Source organism: Nerophis ophidion, linkage group LG06, assembly GCF_033978795.1.
Source record: "Nerophis ophidion isolate RoL-2023_Sa linkage group LG06, RoL_Noph_v1.0, whole genome shotgun sequence".
Classification (NCBI taxonomy): Eukaryota; Metazoa; Chordata; class Actinopteri; order Syngnathiformes; family Syngnathidae; genus Nerophis; species Nerophis ophidion.
This window is the reverse complement of record NC_084616.1, coordinates 69,829,151-69,850,411: the sequence shown is the minus strand read 5'-3', so window position 1 is coordinate 69,850,411 and position 21,261 is coordinate 69,829,151. Positions and strand designations below refer to the sequence as shown.

General features: G+C 38.5%; 1 protein-coding gene across 1 annotated transcript in view; it reads left to right on the top strand.

Annotated features, from left to right (window-relative positions):
* Positions 1-4,120: 4,120 nt before the first annotated feature.
* Positions 4,121-21,261, top strand: part of LOC133555183 (bone morphogenetic protein receptor type-2-like) — a 109,781-nt gene continuing 92,640 nt past the window's right edge. The window contains exon 1 of the mRNA XM_061904738.1: positions 4,121-4,967. Coding sequence (XP_061760722.1) covers positions 4,886-4,967 — 82 coding nt within the window. The 5' untranslated portion in view covers positions 4,121-4,885. The remainder of the gene's footprint in view (positions 4,968-21,261) is intronic.

Here is a 21,261-nt window from a genome sequence, read left to right as displayed (position 1 = left end):
ATTTTAAAATGTCATGGACACCTCATGGAGAGGACACAAAAAAAAGAAGAAGGGAAAAAAAAGAAAATAATATTTGTAGCAAATTTTTTAATAAATTGTTATTATATTGTCAGATTCACGCACAGCGAGATCTGCCGCTGGGGAAGCTGTTACTGACTGACTCATAATTCGCCGACCTGCACACATTTTTTTATTCTATTTTTCATATCGTGTTTATTATATACCGCTTTTAGAGTGATCATAATTGCTTAAAAAATAAAAAATAAACACATTGGATGTGATATAAAAGGAAGAGTGATTTTTATAACATTTCTAATACATGTATGTTTTGTTAGAAACATTACATGTTAAAATAATAAAATGTAATGTGAAAAAAGAAAACTTGTAACACATTTTAGAATCATTTTTTCTATCTTGTCAAATCCACTGTGAATTGTTAAAATAAATGTATCAATCAATCAATCAATGTTTACTTATATAGCCCTAAATCACTAGTGTCTCAAAGGGCTCCACAAACCACAACACAAACCGCTACAACATCCTCGGTAGGCCCACATAAGGGCAAGGAAAACTCACACCCAGTGGGACGTTGGTGACAATGATGACTGAGAACCTTGGAGAGGACGAAAGCAATGGATGTCGAGCGGGTCTAACATGATACTGCGAATGTTCAATCCACAATGGATCCAACACAGCCGCGAGAGTCCAGTCCAAAGCGGATCCAACACAGCAGCGAGAGTCCCGTTCACAGCGGAGCCAGCAAGAAAACATCCCAAGCGGAGGCGCAGAGATGTCCCCAGCCGATACACAGGCAAGCAGTACATGGCCACCGGATCGGACCGGACCCCCTCCACATGGGAGAGTGGGACATAGGAGAAAAAGAAAAGAAACGGCAGATCAACTGGTCTAAAGAGGGAGTCTATTTAAAGGGTAACATATACAAATGAGTTTTGAAAATAATTGCATTTCAAACACATTTAAGAATATATTTCAATTTTGTCGTCCAGTCAAATGTTGAAATGTAAAAATAATAATACCATTTGTAAATTTGTATGTAATTTTTACCACTTTAAAAAACGTTTTGTTGTTGTTTTGTTTTCAGATCCATTTTAAAATGTCATGGACACCTCATGGAGAGGACACAAAAAAAAGAAGAAGGGAAAAAAAAGAAAATAATATTTGTAGCAAATTTTTTAATAAATTGTTATTATATTGTCAGATTCACGCACAGCGAGATCTGCAGCTGGGGAAGCTGTTACTGACTGACTCATGATTCGCCGACCTGCACACATTTTTTTATTCTATTTTTCATATCGTGTTTATTATATACCGCTTTTAGAGTGATTATAATTGCTTAAAAAATAAAAAATAAACACATTGGATGTGATATAAAAGGAAGAGTGATTTTTATAACATTCCTAATACATGTATGTTTTGTTAGAAACATTACATGTTAAAATAATAAAATGTAATGTGAAAAAAGAAAACTTGTAACACATTTTAGAATCATTTTTTCTATCTTGTCAAATCCACTATGAATTGTTAAAATAAATGTAATGTATTAATGTAGAAAACAATTGAATTTCAAAAACATTTAAGAATATATTTCAATTTTGTCGTCGAGTCAAATGTTAAAATGTAAATTTGTTTGTAATTTTTACCACTTTAAAAAACTTTTTTAAATTCTATTTTGTTTTCAGATCCATTTTAAAATGTCATGGACAGCTCATGGAGAGGACACAAAAAAAGAAGAAAGAAAAAAAAGAAAATAATATTTGTAGCAAGTTTTAAAATAAATTGTTATTATAGTGTCAGATTCATGCACACCGCTGGGGAAGCTGTCACTGACTGACTCATGATTCGCCGACCTGCACACATTTTTTTATTCTATTTTTCATATCATGTTTATTATATACCGCTTTTAGAGTGATCATAATTGTTTAAAAAATAAAAAAAAAAACACTATGGATGTGATATAAAAAGAGTGATTTTTATAACACTTTTAATACATGTATGTTTGGTTAGAAACATTAGATGTTAAAATAATAAAATGTAATGTGAAAAAAGAAAACTTGATCCACTATGAATTGTTAAAATAAATGTAATGTAATAATGTAGAAAATAATTGCATTTCAAACACATTTAACAATATATTTCCATTTTGTCGTCAAGTCAAATGTTAAAATGTAAAAATAATAATACCATTTGTAAATTTGTATGTAATTTTTACCACTTAAAAAAAAAAATTTTTATTTTATTTTGTTTTCAGATCCATTTTAAAATGTCATGGACACCTCATGGAGAGGACACAAAAAAAAGAAGAAAGAAAAAAAAGAAAATAATATTTGTAGCAAATTTTAAAATAAATTGTTATTATATTGTCAGATTCACGCACAGCGAGATCTGCCGCTGGGGAAGCTGTTACTGACTCATGATTCGCCGACCTGCACACATTTTTTTATTCTATTTTTCATATTGTGTTTATTATATACCGCTTTTAGAGTGATCATAATTGTTTAAAAAATTAAAAAAAACCACTATGGATGTGATATAAAAAGATCGATTTTTATAACACTTTTGTATGTTTTGTTAGAAACATTACATGTTACAATAATAAAATGTAATGTGAAAAAAGAAAACTTGTAACACATTTTAGAATAATTTTTTTTTATCTTGTCAAATCCACTATGAATTGTTAAAATAAATGTAATGTAATAATGTAGAAAATAATTGCATTTCAAACACATTTAACAATATATTTCCATTTTGTCGTCGAGTCAAATGTTAAAATGTAAAAATAATAATACCATTTGTAAATTTGTATGTAATTTTTACCACTTTAAAAAAAATGTTTTATTTTATTTTGTTTTCAGATCCATTTCAAAATGTCATGGACACCTCACAAAAAAAAAGAAGAAAGAAAAAAAAGAAAATAATATTTGTAGTAAATATTAAAATATGTGAATTGTGAATTATATTTATATAGCGCTTTTTCTCTAGTCACTCAAAGCGCTTTACATAGTGAAACCCAATATCTAAGTTACATTCAAACCAGTGTGGGTGGCACTGGGAGCAGGTGGGTAAAGTGTCTTGCCCAAGGACACAACGGCAGTGACTAAGATGGCGGAAGCGGGAATCGAACCTGCAACCCTCAAGTTGCTGGCACGGCCACTCTACCAACCGAGCTAAACTGTAAAATAAATTGTTATTATATTGTCAGATTCACGCACACCGAGTTACTGACTCATGATTTGCCGACCTGCACACATTTTTTTAATTCTATTTTTCATATCATGTTTATTATATACCGCTTTTAGAGTGATCATAATTGTTTAAAAAAAATAAAAAAAAACCACTATGGATGTGATATAAAAAGAGTGATTTTTATAACACTTTTAATACATGTATGTTTTGTTCGAAACATTACATGTTACAATAATAAAATGTAATGTGAAAAAAGAAAACTTGTAGCACATTTTAGAATCATTTTTTCTATCTTGTCAAATCCACTATGAATTGTTCAAATAAATGTAATGTAATGTAGAAAATAGTTGCATTTAAGAATATATTTCAATGTTGTTGACTCAAATGTTAAAATGTAAAAACAATAATACCATTTGTAAATTTGTATGTAATTTTTACCACTTTAAAAAACGTTTTTTTTGTTTTGTTTTTTGTTTTCAGATCCATCTTAAAATGTCATGGACACCTCACAAAAAAAAGAAGAAAGAAAAAAAATAATATTTGTAGTAAATTTTTAAATAAATTGTTATTATATTGTCAGATTCACGCACATCGAGTTACTGACGGACTCATGATTCGCCGACCTGCACGCAGAACTGCTGCTGCAGAAGTGATTCGGTGAACGAATCTTTTGAACGAATCAACTTAAGGAACTGATTCTAGTGATCCAGTACAGTCAAAAGAACTACCGATCCCATCACTACAACCGACGTATTGGATCGTCTTTCTGTTTTACGATGTCACTTGAACGCAACCAAGTTTGCCGGGGTGTTGTGCTCCTCGTCTGCGGCACAGTGGCGCTGCGCCCCCGCCGTCGTGTACTCCGCCTCCCCCCGCCCTCCCGACGCCAGCCCATGGCAACATGACACCGGAGACGAGCGGTCCAGACAAGCCTGCAAATGAGGCGTTCCCAGCAACCCAGCCTGTCTGTCTGCCTGTCTGCCTAACGGGAGCTCCGAAGCGTCTAGAGCCCCGGGAGAAAATCGCTACCGCTTGCAAGCAATAATTCTCGGGCATATGTCGTGAACTAGAAACTAGAAACAAATGAGCCAGGACGCGTTTAGGTAAGCCAGGAGACGTTTGCTAACGGCGGCGAGCCACCGTAGCTTTGGCCGCTTAGCCGAGCTCGCCAGCTAACGTGTAATTACATGGGAACGTCCTGTTTAAAGAGCAGACACGGGTGGGCCAAATAAGTAGATGTGCGCCCGAGAATGGTCTACGGGTGATCGCGCTGTTTTTTTTTTTTTTTTTTAACGGGACATGCGGAGTTTGCTGCCACATTCTGGGTGTCTTCGGCTAAGTTTGTGCGGTGGCTAACATGCTAGCTTGCAGACAAACAAGCTGCTTAGCTCGCCGCTAGGATTTCTGCGGGGGGCTCGAATAGCGTCACTTTTTTTTTTTTAATTGTTGACGCCTCCAAAACGACACAGAAGCAAATTCTTGTTTTTGTTTTTTTATTTTTTGGGTTGGGGGGGACGGAGGGGAGGGTGTTGGGTTGTTTGGTGCTGGTGGTGTACGTCAAAGTGTGCACGACACGCCTGAAAGAGCGTTTTGACTGATTGGAGAAGACGTTGACGAGGAGGCCGAAAAAAAAAAAAAAAGTTCCACCAAGCCACCGGACCAAAAGCCGACGCGCTCCATCATGGCTGCGGGCTGCGCGACAACGATGCAGTCCCTCGCCAAATTCGGCTTTTGCCTGGCGCTTCTCCTGACGCCGGTGGCTGGTAAGTGTGTTTATATTTGTGCATCGAAAATATACTCCTTGAAGATTCTAGCGGGAACTCTCATTCAACCCTTTTTTTCCATTACGCTTGCACCTCCAAAACCCTCATAGTTCGGTTGGTAGAGCGGCCGTGCCAGCAACTAGAGGGTTGCAGGTTCGATTCCCGCTCCCGCCATCCTAGTCACTGCCGTTGTGTCCTTGGGCAAGACACTTTACCCACCTGCTCCCAGTGCCACCCACACTGGTTTAAATGTAACTTAGATATTGGGTTTCACTATGTAAAGCGCTTTGAGTCACTAGAGAAAAGCGCTATATAAATACAAAATCACTTCACTTCTAAACTACTAACATCCAAGATCAAGCTAGTCCGGTTACTTTTAGACCTCCACCCCAGATCACACCTCACTCCAACCTACTTCCCCAAAGTGGGCTGGCTCAGGGTGGAGGACACACTGGTTTAAATGTAATTTAGATATTGGCTTTCACTGTGTAAAGCGCTTTGAGTCACTAGAGAAAAGCGCTATATAAATACAAATCACTTCACTTCTAAACTACTAACATCCAAGATCAAGCTAGCCCGGTTACTTTTAGACCTCCACCCCAGATCACACCTCACTCCAACCCACTTCCCCAAAGTGGGCTGGCTCAGGGTGGAGGACACACTGGTTTAAATGTAATTTAGATATTGGGTTTCACTATGTAAAGCGCTTTGAGTCACTAGAGAAAAGCGCTATATAAATACAAATCACTTCACTTCTAAACTACTAACATCCAAGATCAAGCTAGTCCGGTTACTTTTAGACCTCCACCCCAGATCACACCTCACTCCAACCCACTTCCCCAAAGTGGGCTGGCTCAGGGTGGAGGACACACTGGTTTAAATGTAACTTAGATATTGGCTTTCACTGTGTAAAGCGCTTTGAGTCACTGGAGAAAAGCGCTATATAAATATAATTCACTTCACTTCTAAACTACTAACATCCAAGATCAAGCTAGTCCGGTTACTTTTAGACCTCCACCCCAGATCACACCTCACTCCAACCCACTTCCCCAAAGTGGGGCTGGCTCAGGGTGGAGAACACACTGGTTTAAATGTAACTTAGATATTGGGTTTCACTATGTAAAGCGCTTTGAGTCACTGGAGAAAAGCGCTATATAAATATAATTCACTTCACTTCTAAACTACTAACATCCAAGATCAAGCTAGTCCGGTTACTTTTAGACCTCCACCCCAGATCACACCTCACTCCAACCCACTTCCCCAAAGTGGGCTGGCTCAGGGTGGAGGACAGAGTATAACAACTTGCACTGAGCCTAGTCTATAAAATCCAAAACACCAGTGGTTCTCAACCTTTTTTCACCCCCTGTGAACATTTTTTTAAATTCCACTATCCCCCAATCAGAGCAACGCATTTTTGGTTGAAAAAAATAGACGGCGTGGCGCAGTGGGGAGAGTGGCCGTGCGCAACCCGAGCGTCCCTGGTTCAATTCCCACCTAGTATCAACCTCGTCACGTCCGTTGTGTCCTGAGCAAGACACTTCACCCTTGCTCCTGATGGGTGCTGGTTGGCGCCTTGCATGGCAGCTCCCTCCATCAGTGTGTGAATGTGTGTGTGAATGGCTAAATGTGGAAGTAGTGTCAAAGCGCTTTGAGTACCTTGAAGGTAGAAAAGCGCTATACAAGTACAACCCATTTATTTATTTAAAGAAGTAAAATAAAGCACTATGTCATCAGTTTCTGATTTATTAAATTGTATAAATTATTGCTTATTCTTAGTGGACTTTCTTGAACTATTTGAGAAAAAAAGATGTAAAAATAACTAAAATAAACAAGTGATTCAGTTATAAATGAAGATTTCTGCACATGGAAGTAATCATCAACTTAAAGTGCCCTCTTTGGGGATTGTAATAGAGATCCATCTGGATTCATGAACTTAATTCTAAACATCCATCCATCCATTTTCTACCGCTTATTCCCTTTCGGGGTCGCGGAGGGCGCTGGCGCCTATCTCAGCTACAATCGGGCGGAAGGCGGTGTACACCCTGGACAAGTCGCCACCTCATCGCAGGGCCAACGCAGATAGACAGACAACATTCACACACTAGGGCCAATTTAGTGTTGCCAATCAACCTATCCCCAGGTGCATGTCTTTGGAAGTGGGAGGAAGCCGGAGTACCCGGAGGGAACCCACGCATTCACGGGGAGAACATGCAAACTCCACACAGGAAGAGATAAAGAAGTAAAATACTGCACTGTCATCAGTTTCTGATTTATTAAATTGTATAACAGTGTAAATTATTGCTCATTCTTAGTGGTCTTTCTTGAACTATTTGAGAAAAAAAGATGTAAAAATAACTAAAAACTTGTTGAAAAATAAACAAGTGATTCAGTTATAAATAAATATTTCTACACACAGAAGTAATCATGCCCTCTTTGGGAATTGTAATAGAGATCCATCTGGATTCATGAACTTCATTCTAAACATTTCTCCACAAAAAGGAAATCTTTAACATCAATATTTATGGAACATGTCCACAAAAAAAATCTAGCTGTCAACGCTGAATATTGTATTTTTTTGTTCACAGTTTATGAACTTACAGTCATATTTTGTTAAACTATTTTTCAATAAATATATTTATAAAGGATTTTTGAATTGTTGCTCTTTTTAGAATATTTTTAAAAAATCTCACGTACCCCTTGGCATACCTTCAAGTACCCCCAGGGGTACGCCCATTTGAGAACCACTGTGCTGCATCTCCCTTATATTGTTGTAGGCACAATACCAATGTGAGCAATTTGCTAAATGCGCAATCTTTTTGCACATTGCTTCCAGCTATATATTTGAATAATGTGTGGTGCACATTTTGCAAATCAATGCACAATTTTTATAATGCACAATCTTTTGGGCAATTTTGGAAATTTAGTACGTCTGCCTCACAATACAAAGGTCCTGCAGTCCTGGGTTCAAATCCAGGCTCTGGATCTTTCTGTGTGGAGTTTGCATGTCCTCCCCGTGAATGCGTGGGTCCCCTCCGGGTACTCCGGCTTCCTCCCACCTCCAAAGACATGCACCCGGGGATAGGTGCATGGCCCTAGTGTGTGAATTTTGTCTGTCTATCTGTGTTGGGCCTGCGATGAGGTAGCGACTTGTCCAGGGTGTACCGGGCCTTGCGCCCGATTGTAGCTGAGATAGGCGCCAGCGACCCCATAAGGTAATAGCGGTAGAAATGGATGGATGGATGGAAATTGCTTCCAGCTATATATTGATTGTGTTGGAAGTTCTGGCTACTAACCCTAACCCTTGATCTACGCAGTGCTGGGAGACTGTTTTGCTATTCTTCTTCTGTTCGATGTAGCTTTCTGTGCAGAATTCCGCAAATTCTTCTTCAGCCGTCCTCAAACCATCCATTTGCACGGTTGCGCCATTTTCAAACCAAATCTTGTCTCGCGATATTCAAATTGCTTGCGCTCAATGGAAAGGACGTATAATTTGCAAAGTGCGCGAGATAGGTGAAATGCTTACAATACCGAAGTACATGTCAAGCTACTTCCTTAAAAGGCCTACTGAAATGAGATTTTCTTATTTAAACAGGGATAGCAGGTCCATTCTATGTGTCATACTTGATAATTTCGCGATATTGCCATATTTTGGCTGAAAGGATTTAGTAGAGAACATTGACGATAAAGTTCGCAACTTTTGGTCGCAAATAAAAAAGCCTTGCCGTTACCAGAACTAGCAGACGATGTGCGCCTGACGTCACGGGTTGTGGAGCTCCTCACATTGTTTATAATGTGAGCCACCAGCTCACATTATAAAGAGCAATTCGGACGGAGAAAGCAACAATTTCCCCATTAATTTGAGTGAGGATGAAAGGTTCGTGGATAAGGAAAGTTAGAGTGAAGCACAAAAAAAAAAGGAAAAGGCGACGGCTCCAGGCGGCGGCAGTGGGAGAGTTTCAGGTGTAATTAACTACATTTACTAGGATAATTTACTAGGAGATTATAGTCATACCTGAAAGTCGGATGGCTACGGTGAACGCCAGTGTCTCTGAGAGAAGCCGAGGAGCCAAGATCACAGCTCCCTTTTTGAGGATGACGCTCCGTAATCCACTCAAGTCTCCGGTAAGAGCCGACTTAATATCACAATTTTCCCATCCAAAAACATGCTAGTTGATGTAGAGAAACATGTTCGCTTGACCGCTCAGTGTTAAAGCTTCACGACAAAACAAACACCGGCTGTGTTTCGGTGCTAAAGGCAGCTGCAATCCACCGCTTTCCACCAACAGCATTCTTATTTGACGTCTCCATTATTAATTGAACAAATTGCAAAAGATTCAGCAACACTGATGTCCAGAATACTGTGTAATTGCGCGATCAAAAGAGACGACATTTAGCCGTAAGTGGTGCTGTGCTAATATGTCCCCTCCAACCAATAATGTCACAAACACGCGTCATCATACCGCAACGTTTTCAACAGAAAACTCCACGGGAAATTTAAAATTGTAATTTAGTAAACTAAAAAGGCCGTATAGGCATGTGTTGCAATGTTAAGATTTCATCATTGATTTACAGTATAATTTTTCAGACTGGTGGTCGGTAAAAGTGGGTTTCAGTAGGCCTTTAATGTAAATGACCGCCATAACCACAACACCAGGGGGAACTCCACAAACCTTGTTAAACCCAGATTCCGAGCTAACAAAGGTCTTAACTCATTCTCTTTCAATGCCACATCAATGTGGAATGCACTCCCAACAGGTGTAAAAGTAAGTGCATCTCTAGATTTCTTCAAAACCGCTCTAAAACAACACCTCCGAGCAACTTTAACCCTTTACTAATACCCTCCTCCATTCACATCCCATCTCCCCGGATTGTAAATAACCTAATGTAAATAATCAAATGTACTTCTAATGTATTTACTTGTTCTTATACTATCTGAACTCACTATGTTCTCTGCTGGCTGTACATATCCTACTAAGTAAGACCTACACTGTTTCAATGTCCATTTCTCTGTTGATGCAATTGTTGATGACTGAAGTACTGATATCAACCAAAGCTCCTCATCCCACCCCCCGGATTGTAAATGTAAATAATTCAATGTATATACTATGATGATTAACCTGTGTGATGATTGTATTATGCTGATAGTATATATTTTTACCATGAATTGATTAACGTGGACCCCGACTTAAACATGTTGAAAAACTTATTCGGGTGTTACCATTTAGTGGTCAATTGTACAGAATATGTACTGAACTGTGCAATCTACTAATAAAAGTATCAATAAATCAATTGCAAATATGAAACGCATTGATGCACGGTGTGTTAAATGTCTTCGTTGTTTATAGGTTTGATTGATTTCAATCGTCTTGATTGGCAACACTAAATTGGCCCGTGTGTGTGAATGTTGTCTGTCTATCTCAGGGGTCAGGAACCTTTTTTGTCTGTGAGAGCCATAAAAGCCAAATATTTTAAAAATGTATTCTGTGAGAGCCATATCATATTTAACACTGAATACAACTAATTGCGGGCAGCACGGTGAAAGAGGGGTTAGTGCAGGGGTGTCCAAAGTGCGGCCCGGGGGCCATTTGCGGCCTGCAGCTAATAGTTTACCGGCCCGCCACACATTCTGCAAAAATTGCAAAATCGATTGTATTCCAAAAATTGAAAAAAGTGGAATGAGGTGAAATCTAATGAGAAAAAGGGGCAATGTTGACCCAAAGCTGCCATGCAGGCAGTTTTTTTGTTGTCTTTATTTTCTTTTTTTTTTCCATTGCTCAAAAAAAAGGACAAAAATAGATATGTTATAATGAATTATTACTTAAAAATGATCACTTTAAAATGTTTTTTGTGGAAAAAATATTGCATATGTTGTGTGGCTGCCATATAAAAACATCAAAGTTTTGACAAAAGCATAAAACAAACTAAATAATTAGTTCAAACTTAAAATCGACAGATATATCGGAAGTTGATCTTGATATTTAAGTGTTAAAAGTAAAAATAAAAATAATAAAAATTTATCACTTTGTGAGTGGGGAACCTTTCGGATCTGAAATATATTTAGTAGGATTTCATTTAACTTTTCACTGTGATTACTCAAAAATATTATATAATTAAAATGATTGGTGTCCTGCATTATTGATCTTTGAGGGCTTTAATTGCTAAATAAACAAATTCTCCTAAAGGAATCAAAGTACTATCTACTGCATATTTCAGTTTTACTATAAAAAAACAAAGTTGTCTTTGACATAAAAGGCATAAAACCTTATTTGTTGTACTTTATATCAACCTCAAGTTGATATAGAGATTTACTGTAAGCATTAAATAAAAATAAAAATAAATAATAATTTGACTTATTTTTTAAATTTTAGTGATTGAGACCCTCTATGCTCCCCAGGAGCCCTAAGGATAAAAAAAAAAAAAATCTATATATTTTGTTATGGTTTGAAAATGGCGCCGCATGCCTAAATTTTTCCGTGTGCGGCCCCCTGTGGAAAAAGTTTGGACACCCTTGGGTTAGTGTAACTGCCTCACAATACAAAGGTCCGGGGTTCAATCCTGCGCTCGGGATCTTTCTGTGTGGAGTTTGCATGTTCTCTCCGTGACTGCGTGGGTTCCCTTCCGGGTACTCCGGCTTCCTCCCACCCCCAAAGACATGCAAGTGGGGATAGGTTGATTGCAAACTTTAAATTGGCCCTAGTGTGTGAATGTTGTCTGTCTGTGTTGGTCCTGTCCAGGATGTACCCTGCCTTCCGCTCGAATGCAGCTGAAATAGGCTCTAGCGACCGCCCGCGTCCCCAAAAAGGGACAAGCAGTAGAAAATGGATGGATGAATATTTGTCTCTCGACTGTGTGGTTTTCTGCAGTGAATTGTGGAGCTAGTCTCATAGTGGTCATGTAGACAGCTACCCTGAAGCGCAGAAGCAAAAATACCAACACTGGCTCCCTTTTAATCATTCTGTGTACAAAAGGCCTGGAAAAACACTGCCAAACATACTGCAGGCCTTGTCTGCCTAGTTGCCCCCCTTCCAGCCTTTGGGTTGAGGCCAGGCTTCAGTGAGACCTTGAGCATGATAAGATACTCACTGGGATGCACTGAGATGCTGGAACATTGTATGTGTGGGGACATTTGTGGAATGCGTGGGAAGATGGCAAGACTATTCTTTTTTTATTTTTGTGTGTTTTTTTTTACATGACAATTTAACGCAAATAGTGTGATTTCAAGGCTTAGACTTCAGTAACATGTTGTCAATAGAATCATAATGCAAAGGTTAGGGCTGGGTAAAATTATTGATTTGATTGCTCGGTTTTAGCATTCCGTATCTATATATTTATTTAGTAGCCATGTAATTTATTTATCAATTTGTTCGATTATTTGAGTAATCGGATAAAACTCACTCTGTAGACTCAGTAGTTAGAAATAAAGATTTTGCTGCAAGCAATAATTGTATTGTTGTCCTAATACATTCACAGCAACAACAATAACATTTAATTCCTAACATGTCAATCAATCAATGTTTACTTATATAGCCCTAAATCACTAGTGTCTCAAAGGGCTGCACAAACCACTACGACATCCTCGGTAGGCCCACATAAGGGCAAGGAAAACTCACACCCAGTGGGACGTCGGTGACAATGATGACTGTGAGAACCTTGGAGAGGAGGAAAGCAATGGATGTCGAGCGGGTCTAACATGATACTGTGAAAGTTCAATCTATAATGGATCCAACACAGTTGCGAGAGTCCAGTCCAAAGCGGATCCAACACAGCAGCGAGAGTCCCGTTCACAGCGGAGCCAGCAGGAAACCATCCCAAGCGGAGGCGGATCAGCAGCGCGGAGATGTCCCCAGCCGATACACAGGCGAGCAGTACATGGACACCGGATCGGACCGGACCCCTTCCACAAGGGAGAGTGGGACATAGAAGAAAAAGAAAAGAAACGGCAGATCAACTGGTCTAAAAAGGGAGTCTATTTAAAGGCTAGAGTATACAAATGAGTTTTAAGGTGGCATCTCGAACTGTTACCGGGAGGGCATTCCAGAGTACTGGAGCCCGAAATGAAAAAGCTCTATAGCCCGCAGACTTTTTTTGGGCTTTGGGAATCACTAATAAGCCGGAGTCCTTTGAACGCAGATTTCTTGCCGGGACATACGGTACAATACAATCGGCAAGATAGGATGGAGCTAGACCGTGTAGTATTTTATACGTAAGTAGTAAAACCTTAGTCACATCTTAAGTGCACAGGAAGCCAGTGCAGGTGAGCCAGTACAGGCGTAATGTGATCAAACTTTCTTGTTCTTGTCAAAAGTCTAGCAGCCGCATTTTGTACCAACTGTAATCTTTTAATGCTAGACATGGGGAGACCCGAAAATAATACATTACAGTAATCGAGGCGAGACGTAACAAACGCATGGATAATGATCTCAGCGTCTTTAGTGGACAGAATGGAGCAAATTTTAGCGATATTACGGAGATGAAAGAAGGCCGTGTGAAAATTAATAAAAAAAATATAAATCTCCGCTGTTTGCCTCCACACAAATCATGGCACCCACACTCCCGCGCTATCATGTGCGCTCTATTGCAGAATCCGTGCAGTAAATGTGTATTTAAAGTTTTTATTATTATTATTATCACAGTTATTGCTGTATCGTTGAATGTGCTCAAAATAGGTCTGGGCGATATATTGATATAGGATATAGTCTCTGTGCGATATAGAAAATGACTATTGTGATATTTGAGTATACGTTTTCGCGCAGTTGCTTTTAGGTGCTGTCATTACACTATAGCAGGGGTCTCAAACTCAATTTACCTGGAGTTCACTGGATGCAGAAACTGGGTGAGGCTGGGCCTCAAGAAAAGATTTAAAACCTATGAATGGCTTTCCCGCCCTAGCATTGCAAGGGCAGGAAAGCCAACCCTCACGATTTTTCCGGGAGACTCCTGAATTTCAGTGCACCCCCCATGACAATCTACCGGTGGAACTATTTTCTCGAATTTGTCCCAATTTTCACCCGGCCGACATTATTAAGGGCTGCCGTGACGGCACTACCTTTAACGTCCTCTACAACAGTGGTTCTCAACCTTTTTTCAGTGATGTACCCCATGTGAACATTTTTTAAATTCAAGTACCCCCTAATCAGAAAAAAGCATTTTGGTTGGAATAAAAGAGATAAAGAAGTAAGATACAGCACTATGTCATCAGTTTCTGATTTATTTAATTGTATAACAGTTCAAAATATTGCTCATTTGTAGTGGTCTTTCTTGAACTATTTAGAAAAAAATATATAAAAATAACCCCAAAAAAATTGTTGAAAAATATACAAGTAATACTATTATAAATAAATATTTCTACACATAGAAGTAATCATCAACTTAAAGTGCCCTCTTAGGGGATTATGATAGAGATCCATCTGGATTCATGAACTTAATTCTAAACATTTCTTCACAAAAAAAGAAATCTTTAACATCAATATTGATGGAACTTGTCCACAAAAAATCTAGCTGTCAACACTGAATATTGCATTGTTGCATTTCTTTTCACAGTTTGTGAACTTTCATATTTTGTTGAAGTGTTATCCAATAAATATATTTAAGTATTTATGACTGACTGCTATTTTTTTTAGAATGTTTTTGATAAATCTCACTTAATCCTTGGCATACCTTCACATAGCGTACCATCTATTAGAGAACTAGTGCTGTACAACTCGTCATTGCGCACCTAATACAACTAAAGTACCAACTCTAAATCATGTTGTGCGAGACTTGTGCAGAATAACGTCAGTGGCTGCAAGACGTACTTACTCAACAGCCATACAGGTCACACTGAGGGTGGCCGTATAAACAAATGTAACAATGTTACAAATATGCGCCACACTTTGAACCCACACCAAACAAGAATGACAAACACATTTTGGGAGAACATCTGCACCCTAACACAATTTAAACACAAGAGAACAAATACCCGGAACACCTTGCAGCCCAAACTCTCCCGGGCTACAATATACATAACCTCAACCGACGCAAGTAGGGAGGGTGGAGGTGTGGGGTGTTAGTGGTAGCGTGGGTGGGTGTATTGTAGCCCGGAATAGTCAGGGCTGCATGGGATTCTGGGTATTTGTTCTGTTGAGTTTATGTTGTATTACGGTGCGGCTGTTCTCCTGAAATGTGTTTGTCATTCTTGTTTGGTGTGGGTTCAGTCTGGCACATATTTGTAACAGTGTTAAAGTTTTTTTTTAGGGCCACCCTCTGTGTGACTTGTGTAAATAGCTGTTGACCAAATATGTCTTGCAACATAACATGTGTACTGCTCAGCCAAATGTAACAATCAAATAGGCTTGCTCGCTGTCTGTACAGGATTCAGATGGCGTTAAGAACCGTGCCATTGCGGCACCCCCTGAGTATTGTTGGTTGGGTAAAAATCGGCATGGATTACCAGACAATGGATTCCCTGATATTAAGAGGACTACTGTGAAAATTGGGAATGTTGGGAAGTATGATGCTGTCAAGTTCCGTTCATATTAAACTCGTGGGGCCGCGCACACATTAAATTGTCATATCAAAGTGCGGGCCGCAAAATAACGTCTCGCGGGCCGCATGTTTGAGACCCCTGCCCCACAGGCTCTTCCCACTCTGTTTATTCTTCTCACAGACAGCAAGCGCACCTTCTTACATACGTCACATACTGTCACGTCATACGTTACATACATATACACCCTCGCAGAGCAGTGAGGTAGCAGCATGGGTAACGTTAGCTGTGATGCTAGCGGTAATATGAGAGAACGAAGGTGCCAATCTGGTAACAAATGAAAGAAGAATTAAATCCAAAAAAAACAGCAGAGGGTCCGTCGTCTGGTGGTAGTTTGGTTTCAAGTGGGAATATGTCGAATAGACCACTTTAATTTGTCAAGTGTGGGGCACAAGCGTTGCTACATAAAGTAGCATCACTGCTAATATGTAGCATCATTTGAAAAGTCACCCGCTAAAGAATGAAGAGTGCTTACTCCGCATGTCAACATCTCCGTTCAGTGCCACACGCCCAAACCATCAAAATGCAGAGGCAAACATTTCCAGATCAACACCGTATGAAAAAAATAGTCAACAACAAAAGGAGATAATATCCGCAGTAACCTTCCACATAGCAAAGGACAAACACTTATTTGATTTCCTATTATGCAGCTCATTTTTATTTGACAGCTATTGAAATATCTTGTGTGATATCATGCACAAAAGTGCACCTTATTTGTTTTAAACTATTGTAGTGGCGTTCTGTACAAAAAGTGCACTTTAATTTAGTGTTGTTTTGATATGTCATCTTAGTGACATCATGCACAAAAGTGCACTAATAGCTTGTTTTAAAATGTCTCTGACAATCTTGCACTTTCTTTTTTGGAAATGACTTGAATGCGTGTGCCACTGCTTGATAAGTGTTTTATAAATTGACTTAGTTGTGACTTCCTTCTCTGCATGAAAGTTTAAAATGAGCATATATTAATGCAGTATGAACAAGAATGTTTTTAATGTAGACACATAGAATCATAATACTGGTGTGATTATATGTATCATGTGTTCATTCAAGGCTAAGGCAAAATATTGAGCTATAGAATTGAATAGAATCGAAAGTACTTTATTAATCCCTGGGGGAATTTCAGCACCACAGTTCGCTCACAATAGACAATAGTAATAATAAATAATATATAACATTATATATATAATATATGAATAATATATGTTCTACATTTAAGTGCAGTCAAGAAGGAACATATGCATTATACAGTCGAACGGCTGTCGGTATGAAGGACCTCCTGTGTCGTTCCGTGTTGCATTTAGGGAGTCTGAGCCTTCCACTGAACGTGCTCATTCTCTCCGTAAGGTCCGAGTGTAGTGGGTAGGAGAGAGATTATATATATATATATATATATATATATATATATATATATATATATATATATATATATATATATATATATATATATATATATATATATATATATATATTAGGGCAAATTAATGCGTTAATTAAGAGTTACGGTAACTCATCAATCTATTAATGCCGACAATTATTTTATCGCACATTAGCGTATGTTGTTTACATGCTTTTATTTTGTTAACGCCTTTTCTTAACAAGATGGCGTCTTCCGGATGGGCTTCGGCGTCGAGGGGCTCTTGGTAAAGATGGAACATTTGGCAAAAGTACCGGACAATTCTGCAAATTTCATGGCTGGCTTACAGCGTGGTCACTCCAGGATCACTTACGACCGCCAGACAATTCTGAACGTGGATGGATCGGGCCGTTTTGGACTGAATGACGCTTGCTTGCTAGACCGGCTAGCTAGGATGGGAATACTTTGCCGGCTACATCCAGCGGCCTGTGAAGCAGCGGAGTATATGTTTTGTCTGTCTATTTATGAATAATGCAGACGGGGAGTGTTGGCTGAGTTCTTAACGTTTGCTTTCAGAGCGTGCATATCACAACATACAAGATGCCGTCATGGCGACACAACCTATACCGGGCTACCCCGCATGCTCGTCACTCCTGTTGCATGCTAGGTAGGGTAGTTCTTTTTTCCCTGGCTCATAACATCACAATATAGTACCATGTATATGATGCGTTCAGTTTATCAAAGCACCAAGCAAACAATCGGAAAATTCCCATCATATCAATTCCTAGATATGGTCATAATTATTTTAAGTGCACTATGCAGAATAAACACAACATTATTAATATTGCTACCACGGATAATTTGATAAAAAATTCCCTAAAACAGCCCACTACCTATAATATAGGTTTTTTAAACATAAAATCTCTGATAAAAAAAAATGTTTCTGCTGTTATGTAGCCTGTATGTTACTTAAGTAAAGCACTGTACAAGTATTAAGTAAACAATGAATTATATAACTGGGCTAGATCAGAAGAAACTAAATTCAGCTCTAGGAATGGAGAGTAATGAAGACTGAACACAGGTTTGAAGTTTAAATGGTACCAAATTATATTAAAGAATTATAGGAAAAAAACAACAAAAAGACATGTAAATTCGAATGGCCATTCACATTTTCAACATGAATTACAGAACGTTCAATATTTACAATGTGATACAGTACTTGATTCAGTCCTTGTTTTTACCAAGAATGGTATAGGCGCAACACGACAGTTCATTAAACGACCTCGCAAAGTCCACGTTGTGGTGGCAGTGTCCAGAGGGGTTTTAGTGAAGGTAAGGGGTAAATGTGAAAGTTCAGGGAGGACAGAAAGGAACTTGTTGCGTTGTGAAAAACCAAAGGGAAAAAACAGAGCGGCTGCTGAGGAGCCTCCTACCCGCCCGGCTCGGTTGGGTGGATTCAGTTCGGTTGGTTCGGTTCCAGGCATAAAGCTTCAGACTCTAGTTCAGGCTCTAGCTCGCCATCCAACATGGCCTGTACAACAAGGGCAGGACCAGTCAATTTTCCAGTGCGCGCACACAAAATACATTCAGATACTAAATACTAAATAATACTACTGTATTCAAATAGCAAGCATATTTGTTAATATTGTACAATAATTCATGAATCCAATTAGAATAAATAATATAATAATTTTTATATCAAAATATTAATTCTCTAATGTCAAAATCTACCAATTGCAACCACAAATAAAGTGCATAGCAGACAGTGGTTCACTGGACTGCATCATAAAATGCATTGGATGCATAGCATTGACAACCATCAAACAATTAACACAACCCAGAAACAAATCAGACAATTGTTGAGAGTGCTAACGTTTCATTCAGTTTACTATATTCAAAGAAACAGGCATATAAGCAGATGCTAACCGCTCCATTCAAAATGAATGTAGCGGCTAAGCTACACAGATGCAACTCACCAATTCCACAGATAAATCACACTTAAACACTCTCGCACGACGACCCACGGCTTCAGTAGTTGGTTCCTGCAGTTCGACATTATTACATTTCAGTTAAAAGCTTAGTTAGTAATTACTGTCAAAACCGAGTCACATACCTGCAGCAACGTCCCTCTCGCTCTTCCTGGAAGCAGCCCACTACTGGATTTTATGCTTCCCGCAATAGGTCACGTGACGCAATGACGCGTGAGGTCATGTGACCGCGTGACGTAATGACGCGCGCAAAGACACGAAAATAAATAGGATATTTAAGTAAAATTATATTTAATTAGAAATAATATTCAATGGGGTTTTGAGAGGATATTTAAATAGGAATATTTTATTACAAAGAATATTCAATGGGGTTTTAAAAGGATATTTAAATGAGGATATTTAATGGGGTTTTGTCACCCAGGTCACCGTTACCTCAGAAATTGCCTGTTCAGATGTTATGATTGTGGCTCAGAGATTTGTATGTAGATTATATTTATTTTCCATAACAAACAGGATAACTTAAATACCCTGGCAGTGGCAATAAGCTTAAATGTATGTATTTACATTTTTTGAGTTGATTTTCATAAAATATGCTATTTAACTGCTACTGTTTAACAAGTACGGATTTAAATTGTTTGCACAACAAATGTTTTGGCGCTCTTGTTCATGTGGGAGAATATTCCAATAAAGGTGCACTACACACTACTTTTGAATTCATTATTGGGCTGTGCGTATACAATGCAGTTAATCACGATTAATCGGAGAAATAGTGCGATTAACTTCGATTAAAATTTTTAAGTGTTGCCCAGCCCTAATATATATATATATATATATATATATATATATATATATATATATATATATATATATATATATATATATACATGATAAATAAATAAATGGGTTGTACTTGTATAGCGCTTTTCTACCTTCAGGGTACTCAAAGCGCTTTGACACTACTTCCACATTTACCCATTCACACACTGATGGAGGGAGCTGCCATGCAAGGCGCCAACCAGCACCCATCAGGAGCAAGGGCAAAGTGTCTTGCTCAGGACACAACGGACGTGACGAAGTTGGTACTAGGTGGGATTTGAACCAGGGACCCTCGGGTTGCGCACGGCCACTCTCCCACTGCGCCACGCTGTCCCATATATATATATATATATATATATATATATATATATATATATATATAATATGTATATATATATATATATATAATATATAATATATATATATATATATATATATCGTGTATCGTAATATGGCCTAAAAATATCGAGATATTAAAAAACGCCATATAACCCAGCCCTAGCCCAAAAGCACCAAATGAAGTCTTTTGACAAAGTTATTTTTTCAAATATAGAGAAAAAAATACACAGTAGACACTGTTAGAAAACCAACAATTTTGCATGTTATGTTTCTTATGCTTTACTGATGGTGTTTTAGTCTTAATATTTCATGTTTTTAATGGCTAAGCGTTTATTGTTTAAATATTGGTTTGAACTGTAATACATTAAATGTACTTGAAGTGTGTAACAAATAAAATATATTATTATTATTTATTGTGTCTGGTGGGAGTAGTCCTGGGTTCAATCCCGGGCTCGGGATCTTTTTGTGTGGAGTTCGCATGTACTCCCCGTGACTGCGTGGGTTCCCTCCAGGTACTCTGGCTTCCTCCCACTTCCAAAGACATGCACCTGGGGATAGGTTGATTGGAAACACTAAATTGGCCCTAGTGTGTGAATGTGAGTGTGAATGTTGTCTGTCTATCTGTGTTGGCCCTGTGATGAGGTGGCGACCTTCCGCCCGATTGTAGCTGAGATAGGCACTAGCGACCCCCGCGACCCAAAAGGGAATAAGCGGTAGAAGATGGATGGGTGTCTATTGGGCGTTGTGGCGTCCTACCTACTCTTTTGAGTGGTATTTGAATGCACCCTGTCCCTCCTCTTCTCCCATTCTCTTCCTCCTGAGGAAAAGTTGCAATGTTAAAATCCATAAACTACTATAAAATTGCATAGATGGCGAGTTATTGTGATGTAGCAAATACCTTATCAATACCAATTTTCCCAGGAGATTTTCCATGTTTTTTTAATGTGAATGTTGATGCTCCTCTGAGCCGCAGCAGTAGGCACATGTAATAAATGTGTTTGTGAAATGCCCTGATGTTTTTGATGCTAAATACATTTTCACATTTGCGCTGCAGAAAACACCATGTCGCTACTGATACGTTTTCTACAAACAAAAAAAACAACTTGAAGCCCTGTCAAGCTGTTAACTGACGTACTATTCATATTTAAATACATTTTACAGCAAGTAAATGGCTTACCTAATTATCAGTTATAAGTCTCCTTGACTACTAATAATATGCATGGGTATTGGCACTGAAAAAAACTATATCAGTCGATCTCAAATTATTGATATTAA